A 22,645-nucleotide genomic window follows, 5' to 3' on the forward strand; every position below is an offset into this window, starting at 1 on the left:
CTGTGGTATTCTTACTGGAGGTCTGTGTGCATTTTTCATATTTTAAAAGATAATATTAATTTCCCACTTGGACCATAAACTCAAATTACACAACAGAGGGTAAGTATACTGCACTGTACAGTTTAGAAAATAGGGCATGTTTCCGACATACTGTAGCCTTAGACTTGAAGACGGGATGACGATGAGGTGTGTGCAGGAGGGGCAACGATGACTTCACACAGGTGGACTGGATCTGACTTAGTACTTCTTCTGCTTCTAGTCACTGTGCTAAGTTACAGTAACACATCATACAGATTCACAGAGAAACACAGAGTTGACATGACAATTATCATTTTAACGAAACTCTTGAGAGAACAGCTAAAAAAAATAAAAAAATAAATAAACTTTAGAAAATATCAACGTTTTGTTGGATGGTTTTTAGAAGTGACAAGTTGTAGCCTGTTAGCATGTTTACAGGCGCTGTTCTGGCAGTTATCACCAGTTAAATGGTGATACCAATTTACTCAAGGAGATTGGAAGGTAAAATGAACACTAATTGCTTAAAAGCTCATAATTGTTAGGACGTGTCAAAACATTTTCCATTATGTGAAAATTTGACATCATTGTAATTGTTTTAAAATGTAACAAATGTTAATTAAAACTGGCTGTTTGACTGATAAAGTAAAACATTTGTGAAACTTTAATGTAAGCAAAATGATGTGCTATAAAATGCCATGCGCATCAAAATTAGTCAAGCTGCATCAAGTGAAGTTTTAGAAATGGTCACATTACTGTAGTCTTATTGCTGTTCATTTCCATTTCAGCTGCTTACATGTTTTTGGGTTGTTTTTTTTTTTTGTCCTTTCAGCTTATCCTGTGAGTTCAGCGTTGTGACAGCGGTGTTGATATTGGCACAGTTTTTACGGCGGATGCCCTTCCGGACGCAACCCTCCTCAATTTCTACCAGGCTTGGGACCAGCACTGCACGGCTGAGGATGGGATGGGCTTGTTGGGGATCCAATGTCTTGCCCAGGGACACTATGGTTGGTAGGTGGCCACTCTAAAATACAAAAACACTAAAATACTTTCAAATTATATGATGGTATAAAGCATCATTTTTATTCTGCTCTTCTACCTTCATTCTCTGCCATCAGTGAGCTCTCTGCTAAATATTTGACACACATACAGCTTTGTGAATGCTGGAAATTAAATGTTGCAGGTGCAAAACAATTTGAAATGCCACAATTTCCTCCAAGGTTAATGTTCATGCAATAAATGTCCTCGATTTACAGTATCTGTTTAGAGCAAACAACACCTTAAGAGACATTATGAATGTTAAGTAGAAACAGTTATAAAATACTACAATACCATCGGATTGAAGAGAGCAAAACCCCTGCAATAAGAAATTTGCACCTTGGAAGAGTAATTAAACTTCCAAAGGGAATCACAGTTTCCCCCACGCTGCCTTAGAAAAAATGTTTTAATTAGAAATGAAATTATTACCAGTTTCATTGTAAGTTTCATTTATACTCATGTGCTAAATCTAAGCAAAGCCTACGCCGTAGGCTTCGTAAGAGGCCTGCTGTGAGAATTTATACTTTCTTTGCCGCCAAACCAGTCGATGGCCATGGCATTTCTTCGTTACTGTAGTCGCGGCAAATAATAGTGACTGAAACTGAGCAGATAATGTTGAGTTGCAGCAGTAACTTTCACTGAAATTACTGCAAGGTAGACAAGAGAGCACACATCGGAGGAGATGGTTCATATAACCAATGGACACATTTAGCAGAAGAAACAAATGGATTAATCACTGTCAACATCTATGCAATGCACAGTGACAAGTTGTGCAGGATCTGCAGCTACGCTCAAGCACAAAGACTTTCAGCCTAGATTCAGCAATCGTAACCTTTTCAAATCTTAATTATCATTAACAATTCCCCTCTTCTATCCAGCATCCATTTGATGAGGGTCTCTGACACATTCCCTAGTTACCATAAGGCCACATGCTGTATGTGTTAGATGCAAAACTCCTACCACCTTGCAGACTTGAATTCCTTTAACAAACACACTAAGCTGCCGCTTTACTGTCCTGCTCTACAGTGTTTTCACAGAAATGCAGCCTGTTTACTCATTATCCTGTTATTGTGCTATCTGGTTACCATTGGCTTGTTTGCACAGACCTGTCTGCAGAGGTTTGCTTCTGTTTGGTTAAGGTGCACACTAGTCTTAGTCACTGTTAGTGGTAACAGTTGTGTTAAATTCTTAAGTTAGCATGTACATTTTTTATTCAATTCAACTTTATTTATATAGCACTAATTCACAACGTGGTCATCTTAAGGCACTTCACATAATAAAGTCTAGAATAAAACCTAATAAATAATATAATCATAAAAATATAATAAAACATAATAAATGTAGAGGAAACCCAACAAATCCCCCTTGAGCAAGCCCTAGGCAACACTGGAGAGGAAAAACTCCCTTCAACGAAGCAAACCTCCAGCAGAACCAGGCTCAGGGTGGGTGGCCCGGTATATTTATTAACTGTAAAAAATGAAATTCACTTTCTCAAGCAGGCAGGGATATTACAAGTTTTTCTTTGACTATGCCAAGCTTTCTTTTTAAAAATGCGTCTGCATTTATCATTGTACTGGACAACAAATTTTTGATGTTGCACCTAAGTGCTACTATAGAATTGGTTCAGACTCATCAAACATAATAAAGGGCACACAAATCACATAGAATGCAGTATGCTGAAAATGCCGAGCTGTTTCTCACTGTTCCAGTGTACAGAAAGTATAAGAGGTGTCAACTCTTAAAAGACATTTTTAAGCAATTACAAAAGACAAAGTGGAATCTCAGCTGTTTTAGCTCAGTGTTGCTTGTGCTAATTCATATTTGTTGTGGTAATGTGCATCACTTGCCAGCAGGGGGGGTGGCACCAGATTTTTGGCATGACCAGTCCCACCACAGGCCACCTCCTGGCTCCATCCCTACTCACGAAGCAGTGTCCATGTAACTGTATCTGACATATGACTCTAAATAAATATCTCCAGTAAAAACATAGCAATTCAATGACAACTCAAATAAGTTTCCGACCATCTTTAAGTGTGCACCTTTGTCGCTGACTGGTCTTAAAGGTGTCTGTGGGCCAGAGCACTTCCCTAATGGAGCTTAATGGGTTTTATGGTGCACTGCAGGCTTCTAATGGGGTAGTGTGTCTAATGGGGATGCTGTGCTTTGGTCCTCCTGGGTCCTGTCTTGGTTTCTAATGTGACCTGAACAGAATACACAATGTATCATTGTTTCTCCAAGTGAGAGGTTAAAGGTTACTTGGAGTTAAAGAAAGTGGAGAATTGTAGAGGTTGAAAACTGGGAAATGTAAAGTTATGAGTATGTGTAGCAAAAATGTAGAGCAAAAAAAACATAAGAAGAGAAGCCCAGGAGCTAAAGCAATGAGAAAAAAAAAAAAATGTCATGGCATATTATTGAGGGACACTTTGGTGCTAAGCTGCTTATTGATAAAAGCACTAATCTGCCTGGCAGAAGGTAAGGAGGCTGGGATATGTGGTGATATAATATCTCAGCTAAAGGGAATGCCATCAGGGAGCTGAGCCTCCACACAGCTTTACCTAAAGGACTTACTCATTTTATTTTTTGGGTGGAAGATGGAATCTGATCATTGGGGCAGACGCAGAAAGCATGCATGCAGTAAAGGCTGTGGAAAGAATGAGAAAACATCACCGTGAAACACTGGCTTCTCATCAGACATTTCCTCAAACGTGATCGATAAGGAGAGACCGCTGGGTTTTAATATGTATATAGATCAGTAGCAACACTTTAATTATTTTCCCCCTACATCAAAAAGCAGGCCAGCTTTGCTCAGCATTTTGATTACATTGAGAGGGCTCATTGTTGGCAGGTAGGGCCGGGCTGTACATAAAGTTCAGTTACAGTTGCCAATTAACAGGAAGCCTATTGTCGCAGCTGCTTTTTGCCCCTAAATTAACGTGCATTGTTACATTATTAAAACAACTGAATGCTTAATAATCACATTAGAGCTGACATGATGCATGAAACAGTATTCATGAAAAGTGCCATCAATTACTAGAAATTTTAGGTTGGAGACTCCTCCACACCCTGCCGCTGAAATGTTAATCACCACGTTGCACAATTCCTAGTGTACATTGCCAATAGAATCAACAGGCAAACTGGATATAACAAGTTTCACAGTATTTCTATTTGTTTTCACACACTAAAAGCAGCAGCATATACTGTAAGCCCAGTGCTGGCGTGCGTCATTCTTACACCAAAGAAAAAAATAACCTCCTGCCTCTCTAGAAAAGAATGTGTGGAAAGATTTCAGGCTTTTACTAGTAATAGGGTGAAAATGATAATGCAAGTGTGGTATTATTTATAATTATTGAACATTACTGTCCCCTGTACATGGTCTTAGTGCATTAACTACACCTACCAGTCCTGCCGTAACAATGCCATCAATCTCAGATGTCCAACACAGATATTCTAAGAGTGATGTGCTAAGTGAAACCAATCCATCTCTCAGCGCAAGAAATAGTGCACCTATTAGGGCATGTCTGCTAATTGAAGTCATTTGCTCTCCTCTGTTCCCCTCACCATGTTGACTATCTCTCTGGTTAAAGGCTTTTTGATAGAGGAATGATGAACCTTGACTGTTAAAAGTAGTTGGAAACCTTCAAAATATTCCCTGTTTCGCTTACAGTGGTTACAATCTCTTAACAAAAGCACATAAAACCGTGACAGCCTGACAAAAAAGCCTGACGGTACATGACGCGATTAAGTGTGTCTTAAAGACAAGTCAAGAACTGCACCAATCAGCCACAAAATTAAATAGGTTTCAAATGGACAGAGGTTATCGTAGCCACTCAGGCTGGTCTGTGGCTACACTGCCGCTTTTATGTGGCAAGCTGCGATGCACTTTGTTCTAACACCTTTTAATCATGGCCTGCGTTCAACTTTTCCCTGCTGACCCCCAATCAGGCACAACATTTAAAGCACATGAATGGTTTTAGTGTTGTGGCTGATCAGCACGCGTGGTCACTGCTAATTATTTTCAAATGCATATTACATTACATTATAATCAAATATCAGTACCAGTAGTCTACTACTAAGTTAAGGTGTAAAAATGATATTTCTAGTATAATTTTAATTAGTAATTTGTGTATTAACTGTATACTTTCAGTAAAAGCTTAACTTTCACTTCTCATTTAAGCCCCATGACAAGCAGCCTACTGCCTGATTTGCACTTAAAAGTGCTGAATGTGTAACTCTAGTCGTGTCCAACTTTATATCATGATCCATGGATTCTTAATTTCGGTTATGTTCATTTTAATCTTCTCTCCTCGACTACCTGGAACCCGCCAATAAATCTGGCACATCCATTAGTCTGCTGGTGTACAGCCAGAAACCTGCATACTAATGAGCATCATATGCATCAAATAGGATTTGACTTATAAAGAACTTAAAGAGACTGTGTTGTTCCTGGTTTCGACAGTTGACTTACATCTGAATAATTAAGATGTATCCCGATATTTAGGCACTCCAGTCTTTAAGTGAACATGAAATAAGACAGCATCAGGAGGGTACACAGAGGATTCCAGGAAATTGTAAATGTGCTGAGTATAGCAGACGGCCTGTGCATCCAGCGTTTCCGCATAAGCCTTGATTATTGAGCTGTGCCATCTTTTATTCTGTGCAAAGCCAGATCACACAGCTGACATCCATCTCCGTCTACTGTATCTCAAGGTAACACACACCCTCTCTACCCTGGCGAGTAACTTCAAAAGATGACTAGGGGTGTTACATGAATATTTTTGGCCTCTGTCTCCACCTGCCTAGCACAGTTTTTAATAGCAATAAGAGGACTTGCCAGGCAAGATATGAAGGGGTGGATTGTTAAGATTTCATGCACAAACTGAGAAGTGCAAATAAAAAGTAATATTTAATGCATCCCAAGTGGTCTACTTATTGGCAACCTGGACGTGTTTGAGGTTCTTGAGGATATTTAACCCCTCATTTTATGGGCGTCTTCAGTTCTAGAAGAAGGTGGGGAGTCACCACCTCGACTCAGAACTCAGGTGGCAGGAGTCAACAACTGAGTCTGAATTGGGGAGACATGTATTCCCTTCCTATATTGGCCTTGTGTTACAAAGTCGAAGTTTGTCTGATATTGAAACCAGCTTGTCTTTCGAGGTTTTAACCATAATATTTTTCTGCTTACTTTTTAACCTCCTGAGCCCCAGCTGACACTGGTCTACTTGCAAGAAACAAACAAATAAATCAATCAATACATTTTGTGTAGGTTGTGACATAGATTTGTTCATACCGGTAAATCTGGTGTTGATATGTTGACTATATTGCTGTCAATGAGCTGTCTAAATATGACTCCTGTCTGTCTATAATCCAGTGGCATATGTTTGGTTGCTAAGGCCATGGCAGCAGTAGCAACAGGTAGGTGAAGGACAAACATTTTGGAGGAACAAAAGAATATGAAACCGAAAATGAACAGAACTGTCTATACATCTGTAGATTAGTGTGTTGTTGAAAGCGGCTTATCAAGTGAGCTAATGAGCAAAAGAACACTCAAGGACTTTTGAGACAGATTTATTACACCAACGGCCAAAAACCACTGCCACAAGTATTCAAGATCATAATTTAAAAAGAAAAAGTCATTATTCTGTTAAAATGTATTTTCAGGGTTATTTTGTCACTGTGCTTTTTCTCATTGCCAACACTGTGGTGGGTTAGTTGATATTGATATACTGGCACCCTATCGAAACAGGAATCCACATTAGACCCAGTCAACAGATTGTCTTCTTTTCTGCAAAATGCACAAGGGCTGGGCCAGTAGACAATGGCATCATCCCACATAGTCCCACATCGCAGAAAAATGACAGATTTCACAATGTTGAGGCGGACTCATGATTAGTTACGTGAAAAAATCCAGTATGTGAACAAAACTGTGTGTTGGGGTTTTAAAAAGGGCAGTAACCCAAAAATAGCTCAATAATGGACAGATTCCTCATTTTGAAAGCCTTTCTAATTGTACGTGCTCGGCCTGTCATGATATGTTCTGAATCATTTAGGGAGGCACTGCCCCAGACTCTTACTCTTTTTCTTAAGAAACAAAAATGGTCTACAATTATTAGTGTCCCTGAACTCACCTCAGTTTCAGGAGGCAGCAGACCTGCAGCTTTTGAAAGATGCAGATGCCACATAGTGTTACTTTATTGTAAAATCCATGCACAGCAGAAAAGCATGCGTCCAGCTATGCTAAGAGTAAGTAGAATTATCCACCACAACTACCACATAGAGTTTAAGGTACAGAGAAATATGCAATCACCAGTTTGATTGGTTTGGTGATCTGTCAACACTAATCACACAAATGTTCGTACAAAGACAAATTAGCTAGTAGCTAGTCAGTGGAAAGAAGTAGATTCTCTTCTTTTGAGTATACAACTATTTTTAAATTTGTAATTTTTTGAATTTTGCATAGAAGGTTTAATATGCAGCAATGCCCGAATAATTTCAGGATGTGTGAAGAATATTTTATTATGCTTTAATTTAATTATGATCCCAAGGGAGAGTTGCCAGTTCAGTCGCCGTGTTCAGCCATCCTAAACAAAATGAAATTAGAAGCACACAGTATTTAAAGGCAATGCTTCAGCAGAAAATAATGAAAAGGCTCTGGAGTCCTTGGCTTCATTTTCTAAAGGAAAAGATAGAAAGTCTGGGTGGGGGACGATCAAACACTAATAATCTTGAAGGCCTATGTAACCCAACACTGTGACGCATGGCATCCATTATTGGCTGTTATATGACAGATGACATTCATCAATAGGTTTATTGTTGTACCGATAACCTCAGTCAACCTTTTATTATCTATTCCTCTGTGGTATTAACTCAAAGTTGAACATGTCAAAAATCCTTTATATTCTACTTTATCCCCTAGTATTCAACTTGTCTCTGAAACTAACCATGCGTTTTGGATGTTTAGAATATATTCCAAATTTGTCTGGCCCAGAGTAGTTTCTGGGATTTTATTTTGACATTAACCTCTTAGCTAAATACATGACATTATATAATAGCAATAGTCATGTTCTGCATCATCTCAAGCTTCAGACAGACACATTCAGATGCAGCCTCTGTCTCTTTCTAGTCTTTCTGACATTTCCGTTCTTCTGTGCCCATTGTTCGACTGCACGGTAGATCACCTGACCCTTACCTGTCTGTCAAGCTAGTCCCTAATAGTAATTACTGCCGGTATTTGTTGGTTGTTGCTCACTGCCAGGCCATGTTATTGTTCCGCTTTGGCAATTCCACCATTCTTCTCGTTACACGTTTGTCTGTAACGGTGCCTGCCATGACAAACAAGTCCACTGTGCACATTATTTGGTAACCTCTTGTTACTGTATGTGCTTTTTCCCCACACTGCAGGATTTCCAATTAAAATTTACTCAACCTATGAAAGCTTCCTCCGGAGAATCTGCTCCCGTCATTTTTATGACCGAATGGCTCAAAGTAACATACATTCATACAGGCTTCTGCTCATAAAACAATGTTGGAAAAGTCACCTTATCCAAGCAAAACAATATTTTCTTCCAACATGCATTCAGGTTGCTGTAACTGTACCCGTGCAACCAAGCGTATATCATTTCTATTGAAAAGCGCATAAATGCATAAATGCTCCTGAAAGATGATAAGATAATAACAGATAGCAGTGCAGCATTACCGACAGCATTAATATCTGACAAATATAGAGTCACCTGCAGATCAGTATGCTGGAAAATGGTGGTTGTTGTCTAGCAAGTTCACTTATTTAACTCACAAGCAATATGTTGTAATTTATTATAAAATCACAGAGCAACGGCTTTCGGCTTGTCGCTTCAGGGGTCGCCACAGCAGAATGCGTTCGGCCCGTTCATTTAGCATGACTTTTTCCTGCCGCAACCCTCTCATTTTTATCTGGGCTCGCGAGCGGCACCAAGGTGGCCCTTGGTGGGGGGGGGGGTGGGCAGGGCCACACCTGGTGGTGTGGGATTCGAGCCCTGCGGCATTCTGCATCCCAGCCCAGTGCTCTGCCGTTGAGCCACCGGGCCCTCCTTCAGTCTTATGAAATAAGATTACTTTGGTTTTTCAAGTAGGTTTGGTAACACAGTTATGTTGTCAAGATGTGAAATGACAGATTTACCAGTTACTAATCAATATGCAGGTTTTTTTTATTGTAATACAGTACAAATGCAGTGAATTGACTTATGCTTTAATGTTATAAAACAGTAAAGAAAATGCATGCAGTAGAGCCGGGGTAAATTATTGCAGCATCTACAAGGCTTTTTACCTCACTTTCCCTCTAGCCTTCTTTGTCTGGGTAATCAGCCAGGGCAAATATGTGGTGTGCAAAGAGCTGTGTGTGGGTGTCTGAGTGTGTGTGTGTGTCTGTGTGTGTATGTCTCTGTGTGTCATGCCTGTTTGAAAAATACTGGAAGGCAGATTGGAAACCAAGATAGGAAAAGATAGGGGAAATAAGTCAGCTGCACTCCTTGCTTCCCCAACTGAAATGCAGATGATATATTTTCAATGATTTCTAGGTTTCACTGGTCCTGAGTACAAGTAAGAGAGAATAATATGTCATACTCTTGTAGAACAAGTGCGAATTTTGCCTCCAGCCTCGTCTGTAATACACCTCTGCTGAGTTCAAACAGCAGTACTGGGCTAAATTGGGCTAATCCCAGCTCAAAGGGATGCCTAAAGTTCACAAAGTGTGGGCCCTGTTTAACAAAGAAGCAGGTTAATTAAGACTCACATTGACTCACTCGATCCCCCCTTCCTGCTCTAAGAACCCACCGAATTGGCTTTAGGTAATGGCAAACAGGAAAGGAGATGAACAAGTAGCCCACAAGGGGACAACACTCATCCACTCTGAATAACAAAATGATTTTAATAGTTTAAATGCCGGTAAAAGGATGAATTTACAGCCGTTCAACAAATCATGATTGCTGTGTACATGGGATTGTCAGTGTTGATGCCACTCACACTGTGGCTTGTTCGAACGTAGGATTCTCATTAAGTGAAGTGTGAAAAAAGGTGCCAGCTCTTGGACCCAACAGGGCTAATTATCAGCTCTAATGGCTAAGTTGAGGTACTGGTTTCTCCGGCAACCATCATGCAATATCACACATTCAAAGGTGACAAGGGGGGGGGGGGAACTAAAAACTAAAAGGATAACTGGTATAAAGGTGTGCAGACCCCCAGATTCTTTGTTTTAGAAATGTAAGATTTTCCAGACATTATCCTGCCATGATAGACATGAATTCCAAAACAACAAATTGGAGAAGTCCATGCCTGTGCATGTTGTCACATGTTTATGTTATTATAATAATATCGTAAGATTTTTTTTTATTGAAGTTATAAAACACCAACAACATCCATGTGCACATAACCTTATATACTTTCAGAAGCAGTAAGTAAGCACATTTACTCCAGTTCTGTGCTAAAGAATAGTTGACGGCGTGTTATTAATTTCCTTTTTAAGGTACTTCTGATTTTATTCCACTAGAACTCAGAAGGGAAATGTTGTAACAGCTTTAGTTAATCTTTAATACAAACTGGAATCAACAAAATAAACAATTATATATTATTATGGGTGTTTCTCCTTTACCTTACTGAAAGTTTGCTTCTAGTTTACAGCACACACAAAATAAGTTGTCAATAAATATTTACTACTGTAAAAAAAATATTTTTATTGCTACTACATAAACCAGGGTTTCCAGGGTACATTTTTGAGGGGAAGGTTTATTATGTTCCAACTGAAATTCATAGAAATAATACATTGAATATGTTCTCTTCTTGAATCTGTAAACATAAATTAGACTTATTAAGACCTCAACATTCCAGATCTCAACCAGACGTGTACATTCAACTTTTCAAAAGCCTCTAGTTCACTAACAATTTAAAGACACTGTCGTTGTAGAGGCAGCTACTTCCAATCTTTTACAAAGCAGTACATTATAGTCAGTTACTTGCACTCTGAGTATCCACTTTGTGTACTTCTTCCACCTCTGCATGCAGTACATGACACATTTTAACAGTACACAACATTGTCACACTGATAATTATTCCTTTGAAACACATGACTGTATGTAAACTTTTGTATGATCTACATTAGAATAGTTTATAGAATAGTTTACTTGCCAAGACCCTGCGGAAAATTCCCAGTGTCCCAACTTTAACTATAATAATAGCTAAACAGGTGCAGGCCGATCTGAAGGCAACTGTGAGGACCTCTGTTCAGTACTGGGGAGCTAAAGAAACCTATCATGCACAGAGCTTAGGTGTTTTGTTTAACTCCAACTACATTAGAAACATTTAGGATTTGCATGATGGTAGACTTGCACTTGTTATTTCTAGCCAGATAAAGAGATTGTCTCATCTGGAAGAGTGAAAAAAATGGCCCAGGTCATGTTTTTTATTTATTCATTTTATTATGGTGTAGGTGGGCTTTTAACACTTACCCGTAAAATGTGGCTTCTTTTTCATTTAGCATTTCAAAGATTTAACTATTGTTTAGCATAATTCCAAAGAGTGCTGAGAAAGGGCCACAGAGGACAGGAGTCCATCTATATCCACCTCACATGGGCTTATCATCTTACTCTCCACTCATGATGTAACTCCATCTGCACAGAGGCTTTCAACCCATGGCAGCAAAAAGCACTATCCATGGTTCAGAATTTCATTGGTTCTAGATACATAAAAGACATGACAACCATTGGTTTCAGCTGTGGTTAAGGGTTTCGGGTGTCTGAATCTATTCCTAGCTGTTATTTTGAGTTTGCTGTAAGGGCAATGGGTATTTTAGAACAACTGCCTTCTTCTTTGTTTAAAAGCAGTGTGTCTGTTGTAATACATTATTTCAGAGAAAGTGCATTTCAGGAATTCTGTGCCAAAGTAGGTTAATCTAAAGCAATTAGACAGCTGAAAAGTTCTATTCAGAGTCTTGGGAGGAGATGAAAATGCTTCTGAATTGATAGCAGTGCAGCAGAAAGCAAAACAAATATGTCTTTGCACATATAGCTGGCACGTGCCTAATACTCTGATCTAATTAGGACATCTTAAACATCTGTTGGGGTGGTCGCACCATCAACAAGCCATTCTTATGTACACAGTATTTGAATATCATTCTGTATTCTCAGGCCCAGTGTTTATAGATGCAGATGTTTCTTTGAAATGAACACATCCTGTGATGAGCCAAATGTTGCAGGTATAACAGATTTGTCATTGTCAATACTCTGTATGTGAACTGTGTAGAACCTAATCGACATCGATATTTTGGATAATTTATCATTTATTTACCAATCATTTATCAATCAATATCATTTAACACCGTCTCACTACCGCCGTCGAAAATTTGAGCACTTATACAGACCTACACACACATTTTCTTTTTTTTTCTTTTTTTATTACCCTGTACCGACTTTCCATTGATTTACATTTATTTCTGCAGTCTTACCCTAACTATAACCTTTAACTATAAGCGCTACTTAATTAACCTTAAACTAATCCTTACACCATGTCTTCACTTTGACATTCAGTTATGGACGTTGAGGGAACCACACACACACACACACACACACACACACGGTACATTTGACAGTTTCCGGGTCAGGCTGCTTTAGCTTGTTGAACACTGACTCTGGTTTCACCCGACAATAGATTTGTGTTTCTAAGTGAACTGCCTTTAATTAAAGCCTGAGGAAACTGCAGAAAGAGAAGGATAATGCAGCAGATATCTGCAGAGCTAAATTCTTGTTTATTGTACAACTTGTCATCATCATTTCACTGACTGTGCTATAAAAAAAATATAATTTTTAAAAAGCTTATCACATTTCATGAGCTCATAATCCATTTTACACACATCCTGCCATTTTTAGAAATAACATCAATAAGTTTAGTTCACACCTAGACACCTGATGACATTCCCAATGAAAAGCCATTGTTGAGAGTAGCACAGATAATTAAAGCAAGGGCACCACTCTACATCTGTCACATCACTTGGCAGATAGTTTAATTATATATTTTGGTCAATCTGTTCTTCCTGATGTGAGAGGGGATGCCATACATGAGACAACATCTGCTGAGGTATGTCACATGAGCTTCAACATCTGTCCATGTTTTTGCACAGGCTGTCAATAATCTAAGTCATGTCTCATAGGCAGTTATGTTATCATATTGAGAAAACACAAACACTGTCAAGTGCCGAGAGCTTACATCTGTGCCACAGTTACAATTAACACTCTTTTACTAAGCAGCGAATCTACACACAATCACAGAGATTGGCACTACAGACAAATATCCAGACACACCCTGTGGCTTGAAGTCATTTTGGTCCCTTATGTTGTCCATCAAGGAGACAGTGGTGACTGTTCTCTAAACTGACTCCACCCACGAAGGCTTGTGATCACCTAAGCTGTCAGCTAGCATCTGCTGAAACTACCAACCAGCCAACTGTGAGAGTGGCTCTGAAGATATCTCCACAGAAAATGTGTCACCTACACATGTTGTTCACAACTCAGAAGCATATTTTTCCTCATATTTTCCTTGCTCATTTGCATGTGGCAAACTTTATCTGCAAAGCGTTAGAGAATGTCAAACTGTTTTGTATGTATGACACGGTGATGTTAGTCGAGAAAGCCTCTTGGAAGTCCATGTAAAGACATCTTGGTTGAAAATACCTGATATGCAATCTGTGTCCAAAAAGTTACGTTAAAAACATCATAACTGTGTTTTGGAATGTTTAATGCTATTTGTCAGTGTGATAACCAAATATATGACTAAAAGTTTGGTAAAATCCAATGTGCAAAACACACCTTTATCTTCTCTCACTGTTGGTTTTAACCTGTTTGATTGGGGTCTGAGTGGGTTATTTATTATTTATCAGGGCTCAGGAGCTGCTTTTAAGTATTATTTCTTGTATATATGGGTAATTATTTTGAATAGATTTGCTGTTTGATCTGTTATTCTCACAGCTGGGCTGCACCAGCGGGAGTGGCTGCCTTCGCATCAACACCACCCCAAGTCTATTTTTTTAAATGCAAGGAAAAATAACTTCCATCCATCCAGTATTTGTAACTTATCCATTATTGCAGGGGGGCTGGGACCAGCTGTCATAGGTGACTAAGACTAAATTCATCACCTATCTGTAATTTGTCCTTCATTCCCTTGTGAGGTAATAGACAGCAATCGCTTGAAATATTTTTTGTGGTGCATATGGAAATTGTAAAACTATTTTTCATATGTAGTCTAAATACCGAAACATGACCCGCAACGGAGAAAACGTGACAGAACAGGCAGCTGCCACAATGGATGGACGTTCACGTACCGTAAACTGACTCATGGAAACCTGCCCAAAAGAGAGACCAGATCCAAACGGGCTCCAACAGCTTAATCCAACAAGAACAGACACAAAACGATAAGCAACATACACACAATGTCGACAAGCTTTTGATGCATTTTCAATTAGTTAGGTCAATTAAAAAAACAGCAGTTTGAGACAAGATCAAAAATCTTGCAAATGTAAATTATTCTCAGAACTAATATTACATACAACTGAAATAATGTATGTTTCAATGGTAAATGTGTATAAATGATTAAAAGGTCCTATTCACACCTGCTGCAACAACAATAAAATAGTAGAGGTTGATAGACCGACTAAACACAACCTATTTAACTGTGAATCGCATCTGGCCTCCCCACGGACTCCCTTTCGCACACAGGTGATATCAGTAATTTTAGCTTACTGTGCCTGACTGCAATGCATGTCTTTGGATTTGGGGGCTCTTTGAGGTTATGTACCCCCTGCTGACACTGAACTGAACTTGCATGTTAAAGAGTTTAGTACCGTAATTAATCCGTTTCAATAACCCACATATAGAATCGAGACATCTGGGCATTTCCTTATACTATACATAAGGTTACACTATTCAAGGATTATGGTAGTCTGCTTTATCCCCCTGCACACACACACACACACACACACACACACACACACACACACACAGACTTACACATACACATCAATACTTGTCTAGTCCAAAAACGCACATTCACACACTTGCAGATGACACAGAAACCTAGAGACACATTAGCTTTCTATCCCCAGACTCTACAAATTTTCCGTCCGTAATCCCTCCTGAGTCTAATAATATTTCTGTTTCCATGGTATTTTGAAACTTGCCAAATGTTGTACAGATAAGAGGAGATAACAACATATAAGGATCAGGGAGATAAGAGCAAGTGACCCGCAGAGATCAGAGCAGCAGAGGTGAAGCAGAAGAGCAGAAGTAAGTCACTCACAAATGGACCTTCCCTGCTCCACTCCACTGCAAATCAGATGCGAAAAAACCAAATACGAAGCCCCACCTAAGTTTCCTAGTACTACTGCATTTGAACACATACCTGGACCTAATAACTTTTTGTGGTACATTCTTTAAGTATCTAACTTCACCCTTAGACAGAGTTATACGGAGAAAAAAGAATGCAATTAATATTAAGACAAATTACTCCCACTATCTAAATTTCATAATAACATTATTCCCAATGCATTTTGATGTCTATTTGTGAAATTCGTGAAAACAACTAGAAATTAATTTGTAATTCTGTTTCCACAAGTTATATGCTTTCAAATGGAGGTAGACAGTAATCTTCTGTAAAAGAAGATGATCTGTCATCTCAGAGATTATGTGCAGTTTTGGAGTAAATGATACAACAAATAGAAGAGCAGTAACACTAACAAATCTGTAATAAATGTTTAAATATCGTTTCACATTTTTCCAACCTGGACTGATTGCACAAGGTAAACAAAAGCCATCCAAATTATTCATATTTATATCATTATATGCTTTTTTTACGTAGACCACAACCATATTAATTTAGCCTATCGCATAGCTGTTTTAATAGCGATGAACACAATGGAAATATTATAATATATAAAGTATATTTTCAACAATTAAACTGCCTCTATTCAAAATCCACAACCAAAGCAACACAACAACAACCCATTTTAGGCAGATGTCACCTTATATTTAAAGGCAAGACTTTACCTGTTTGTTGTTGTACTTTGGTTGGATGGTCTTGTAGCTGTAATCTGAATACTGGTCTGAGCCGGTAGAGTTGTCGTCTCCCCCTGTTCCTACAAAGGTGTTGGCAGCGGGCAAGTCTTGGACGGCCTGATGCTTCTGTGATGCTGATGGAGATTGGGCTTGCAGCTGGATGGAGGGTAAGGGGGAGTTTGAGCGGTAGTGCCTGCCTATATCAGGGCTTCCAGGCGAATATGTTAAGGGTAGGTGTATCCTAGGGCTATCGTTGACTCCATCAAGGTTGAACTTGAGACTCTTTTGAAGACTGACCTCTTCCTCCTCCCCCAGGGGTTTCGGGGACTTCTGAGGTTTTCCTTTTCGTCCTCGTTTGCTTTTGGCATTCTTTGGTGCCTGTTTGGGCGCATACAAGTCCTTAGTCTCCTTTTTGCCAGCCTGATATCCACTCTTAGTTTCTCTCTGAATGCGGTGTCGAATAAATACCACCACTAAGATCAGCATGACAACACCCGCCACGCCAGCAAGGCTCCCAAACAGAATGTTACTACGGTGTGCGGCAAAACCATTGTCAGGATCCCCAGCAATGTCCCTGTCCAATGGTGTGTAAAGACTGTGTCCAACTAGTGCTTCCACTAAGCTGACATTTGAAATTGTTTCATTGACATAGATGTGGACCAGCGCTGTGGCATGGCGTGTGGGCTTTCCTCTGTCACTCACTCGTACCACAAGGCGATGCAGTCCACCGTGTTTTCGAGTCATCTCCTTTGCTAGAGTGATCTCTCCTGTAGAAGGGGAAATACGAAATAACTGATAAGGGTTTCCACCAGCAATACTGAAGACCAGTTCTGCGTTAGGGCCACTGTCCAGGTCTTCTGCTTCCACTAATTCCACATGGCTATCTGGGGAAGCTAGAGGAGACAAGCGCCTGAAAGAGGAATTGGAGGGCTTAGTGACCACAGGGTCATTGTCATTTTCATCCAGTACATTTATTGTAACTCCCACATAAGAAGATCTGGGCGGTTCTCCTCCATCCACTGCTTTCAGACGAAAAGTGTAACTGCTTTCTTTCTCCCTGTCAAACGAGATGCTTGAGAGAATGGTACCCGTTCCATTTTGAACAACGAATTTTCCTCCATCAGGCTCTACAGAGAGGTGAACGTGAGCATTCTCACCTTTGTCCACATCCAGAACAGTCACCATACCAACTGGACTGAGGGGGGGCATGTTTTCCAAAACTGAAAAGCTGTAGCCACTAAGCATAAACTTGGGATCATTGTCATTGCGGTCAAGGACTTTTACTACAACAGTTGCTGTTCCTTTATGAATAGGGGAGCCTTTATCTGCTGCCGTGACCCTGAACTCATATCGTTCTTTATGCTCACGATCAAGAGGGCTCCGAGCTCTTACTTCCCCTGTATTTGGGTCAATCTCAAACAGACCTTTGATGGATGAGTCGCCCACGATATTATACATAAGTTCCGCATTAGTGCCACTGTCAGCATCCGAAGCTGTAACATCCAAAACTTCTTCCCCTGGTTGGTTTTCCTCAGCAAAATCTACCTCAAATAAGGTTGGGGAGAAAATTGGAGAGTTATCGTTCACATCAGTCACCTGCACTTTTAAAGAATTTGTACTGGAGAGTGCAGGATTTCCAGAGTCCACAGCCACAATTTCCACTCTGTAATCTCTAACCCTTTCGTAGTCCAGAGGGGTGGTGGTCTGTAGGAAATACTTCCTCTTGTTGTCGCTGGACGAGTCGCTGGCAGGGCGCAGCTGAAAGGGCACATCTCCTGCAACTACACAGGTGACCACTGCATTCTCTCCCTCATCCCTGTCAGAGACTTGAACCAAAGCAACAGCTGTTCCCACCGGCATGTCCTCTGAAATATTAGCCACTCCTTCGCTGTGTGTAACCAGACCGATCCCCCGAATCTCTACAGCTGGAGCGTTGTCATTTTGATCAGTTACCTCTATAGTTACAAATGTCTTAGAGCTTTTAGGTTGAGGACCCTTATCCCTAGCCACCACATAGAAGGACAGGCTGCTAATTTCCTCTCTGTCCAGTGATCCTTTGACATAGATAATACCAGTGGATCGATCAATTCGTAACAGTTTCGGCACTGGGTCTACTGCTTGGTGAAGGGTGTACTCAATTTCTCCATTAGGGCCCATGTCAGAGTCATTTGCTTTGACCTACAATGAAACAGAGTCTGTGGTTAGAGGCATGATTTATCTACAACAATTTGGGTTTAAATTTAAAGGAAGCCAGTGTAGGAGTTTCTCTACAAATCACCGGTCAATGGATAACAAAATGAATGGAAGTCTGCTGACTTAAATGTGCACATCTTTATTTAGACATATTTCATTATTGGCTCTATGCTTTTAGCAGTTATGTCACTGACTCTGTCCCTCCTTTATTCCAAAAGGGGGGGAACAGAGAAAAGGTTCAAATGAAAACATGTGACAAAACACTCCAGTCATTGAAATTTCTCAGTGGTAACCAGAGAAAATCCTACACAGAGCATCATACTCCTCCTCTCTGACACTATGTATTTCTAACTGTATTTCTGCAAGTTTATTAGCACAACAAGAGCAATAAGCACCTTAATTGCCTGTACAAGCCTATTGTCTTATTGTTAATATCATGTATTACCCAAATTTAACATAAAAGAAGTGCAAGTAAATAAATATATAAAATATGGATTTGCAATTGCATATAAGATGCAGTATGGAATTTAAAAAGAACTAAGGGTGGGTGGACTTTTTTTCCCCAAATACTTCTGCATAACACATTCTTGAGATTTATAGCTTTAACACCATTTTAAATGTTTCAAAATTACATCACTAGAAAAAATAAATAAATGTGGACGTGCTACAAATATAAACTGCACAAAAATAATAGACAATATATTTATCATCTTGATAAATTCGAGCCAAATTGAAGATGCAAAACACCACCAAGCTAAGGAAAAACTTCTGGTTTAAAATTTACTTTGCACCCCAACATGCAATGTGATTTAAATAAGTGAAGGAAAAGCCACTTTTCAGTCTTACCTGCAGCACAGAGTGTCCCACTGGACTATTTTCCAACACTTCTGCTTCATACATAGACTTTTCAAACTTGGGAGAATTATCATTGGCATCGGTAACTACCACTCTCAGCAAAGCACTGCTGTAGCGCTGGGGATTCCCTCCATCCACTGCCTTGATGGTGAGGTCATAGGAATCCTTTAACTCACGATCGAGGTTGCCCAGGACAATGAGCTGTGGAAGCTTCCCTCCCCTGTCGTCAGCCACCTGTAGACCAAACAGGGTTGCTGCATCTGGCCCAGCAGTCAGCGCGTAGTCGGCCACTCCATTTCTGTCAGTGTCCCTGTCTGTAGCTAAAGGTATGGAGAATAGTGCCCCCATGATTGTGTTCTCAGGGACAGAGATGGTGAGCACCGAGGAGGGAAACTGTGGGGTGTTGTCATTGATGTCCTGTACCTCGATGCGTCCTTCAATGAGTCGTGGGCTCTGATTTTGTATTAAATCTGTCACTGATACCTCAAATTCCAAATAGCAGGGCTTACCCTTAGCAAGTGATCTACAGTCCCTCAGGGTCTCTCTGTCTATGGGAATCTCTGTGGTGAAAATGTCTCCCGTCTTCCCATCAACGCGAAGGTATGGGGCACCCACCTCCAGCTTGTAGAGGTGACCTGAGTCTGGCAGTCCCTGGTCCGCTGCCAGGCTACCAATAAGAGTGTTAGGGGGCTGCTCCTCCTGAACCCGATACAGGATGCTACCTTCAGCGGAGCCACAGTGCAGCACCAGGACCCAAAACAGCACTAATTGTAAGTTCAGTTCCATTAGGTCATCGGAGGGCTACCTGTAAATGACAGAGAGAATCTGTGTAAAAATGTTGTAGAAATCACGCTTTTACTCTAAACGGTTTGGTAGCTGCATCAACGTCCATAGGTAACAACTGCTTTAAAGTTGTATTTTAGAGATCACAGAACCCTCATTAGCAAGTTCTGAAGACCAATGATACATTTCTCCAGCGAGAAAACAACCCTCTTCATTGCATTGTGGTATTTTGTCAATAAGCTGCACCAAGGCCTACAGCAGGCCTGCAAGCCTGCAATTAGGGAACAACAGCAACAAAAAGAAGAGAGGCATCTAAAAAACAAAAAATGTATTCATAGCTATATCCCAGCATGGTTTCTTTTCTGTCCCGGGGCTTCGATAGCTCCAATAAATGTCTCAGTTTTACACATTTCGTGTAGAAATTAATGTAGGAACAAGAAATTGTATATCGTGAGCTTATGCGCAAAACAAACTTGAGGGCCAGTGTGAATTGTTTCAGCTGTGTAATCAAATAAAAATGAAATACAAAATCTCAGAGATTCAACACAGCCTAAGAGACTCATTATTTCAGTATTACACCACTAGACATGAAGTGGTCAAGCAATATAGCTGAAAAACAACCTACGGTATAAACATACGCTCCAAAAACAAATCCTTACCAATCTGCCAAGATGTTGTCTATTGACAGAGATAAACTGTTTGATCTATTTCATTACCGGAGAAGCCTGTAACAACAAGGGCTCACACACCAAGGGCCACTCGGGCAATTTATTCTTATGCAGATTATGCAATTTGGCCATTATCATCACATGGAGCTTGCAACAATGTACAAGGCAGAAATTTCCATTCTCTCTTTATTGCTGCTAGCTAGTTTAAACACTGTAATCGTAATGTTTGATTCCGAACCTTTCAACTCTAATTACGACCCATTATTTTAGTTTATTCTTTGATCTGTATCCCCTTCAGCTAAAGCACGTGCCTTTTCTCATGCTGCATTGATTGTAGACTATAATTATTTCTTGTGTGTGGGTGTAAATGTCCTATTGATAACTGAAATGGAGCAGACATTGAGGTTAAGTATCGAGGTCCTGTGCTCTGGAAAACTTAGCGGTCGGAATCTTTTACCTGATTTTGTGTTGCGCATTGTTTAATATCACTTCTTTAAACTTGTCGGGGCCATTTTTATTTCCTTATTATATCTGTTTTTCATAGTTTTTAATCTAATGTCTTGATTATTTTTTTGCGTAATTTTTTTTTTTTCAACTGCAGAGCTCTGGTTCTCCATGTAATCACGTCTAAACAATGCAAAGCACTTTTTTTACTTTGCATTGAGAAGTGCTATTTAAAAATAAGGTCGTTACTATTGCGTGTTTTCAGCGCCGACTGTTGCATTGATCAACACTGGTTCTGATAAGTGAATCGGGCATCGTCCAGATCTGCGCATGTTACATTCTGTTTGTGTGTCACTGACTTAATCACAATGTTCCAAATCTCCTTGAATCATGTAACTAAAACCTGCACAGGCCTTCAAAGAAAGTCTACTTTTATTTAAAAGTAATAGAGCATTATGTAACATTACACACAGAGAACAACAGTTTCAATCACTTTGATGTAGACTGAAATTGAAAAGAAGAATACAGGTACTGGATCTAGCATCAGCCAATACTTAAAAGAAAAACAAGTGGGATCAGTGCAACCTTAGTGTGAGTGGGTGTGAAAGAGAGAGAACGGTACTGTACATGGAGAGTGTTATTATGTGCTCAAATCCTGCATCTTCTCACATAAAACAATGTTCCACAGAGGAGCGAAGCAAATGCATATTATGTTAGACACCAAAACACAAATATACAGAAATCCAATGAGAAATCCAATTTCTCCTGAATACATTAAAATTGGAAGTGCAAGGTATTGATGTACTAATTGCTGTGTTATTGATGTCCCCCTTTTTACATTTGCAGGGGAGTCTCTAGTCAATGTGTCATGGACAGTGAGTGTGTTTGCTGTGTGTTCGTGTGCGAAGTAAAATAAAAAGACACGGTCAAAGCATTATCTAACCTTAAACACAAAAATATCCTCTTTTTTTTTAGATTTTGTAACTTAAATTTACAGCTAAGAGCCACATATAATGTGTAATTCAAACCAAGCAGTGGGCAAAAGTTATTTTACAGCTAATTGTAATGTAAATGTTTTAGATTGTTGTCGCCATTTAAATTAAACACAAGAGCTTGTTAAAAGGTATGTTCAACAAACTAATGGTGTAATCACTCAAATTGACTAAAGCAATTTGTAACAGTCATCTCAAAACCCCAATACCCTTATGAAACTATTTCTTTAAAAAAACCTACAATTAAAAATCAAGTCCTGAATGTCTTATTGTATGCAAGTTAACCAAATGATCACTTCTTTGTTTTTTGTATCCTATAAGTTTGCAAAATAATTTCAACAAAATGATTTACACATACGGAACCAGAAATATTTCCTTAATGTTTTGTTTAAGTGTAAATGTCTCCCTGCCTTTGCATCTACTTCTATAATGAATAGGCACGCTTTGATAGTGACATGATTGTTATGGTTGATGACACTCATGACTTAATGTCTTCCAGTTGGCCTCATGCCTGTCTTCCAGATGGCACTGTGCCTGGCAGCTACAGTGAATTGTTGTTCATTGTTTTTTGGTTTATGTTTATATTACAATA

The 22,645-nt window shown here is 39.6% G+C and overlaps 1 protein-coding gene across 1 annotated transcript in view; it reads right to left on the minus strand.

Annotated features, from left to right (window-relative positions):
* The window catches only part of pcdh1a (protocadherin 1a), an 82,011-nt gene that overhangs the window by 53,766 nt on the left and 5,600 nt on the right, over positions 1–22,645 (minus strand). Inside the window, exons 2-3 of the mRNA XM_067494712.1 lie at positions 19,158–19,971; positions 16,110–18,296 (exon numbers count right to left, since the gene is read on the minus strand). Of these exons, the coding sequence (XP_067350813.1) occupies positions 16,110–18,296; positions 19,158–19,952 (2,982 nt within the window). The 5' untranslated portion in view covers positions 19,953–19,971. The remainder of the gene's footprint in view (positions 1–16,109; positions 18,297–19,157; positions 19,972–22,645) is intronic.

Source organism: Channa argus, chromosome 24, assembly GCF_033026475.1.
Source record: "Channa argus isolate prfri chromosome 24, Channa argus male v1.0, whole genome shotgun sequence".
Taxonomy (NCBI): domain Eukaryota; kingdom Metazoa; phylum Chordata; class Actinopteri; order Anabantiformes; family Channidae; genus Channa; species Channa argus.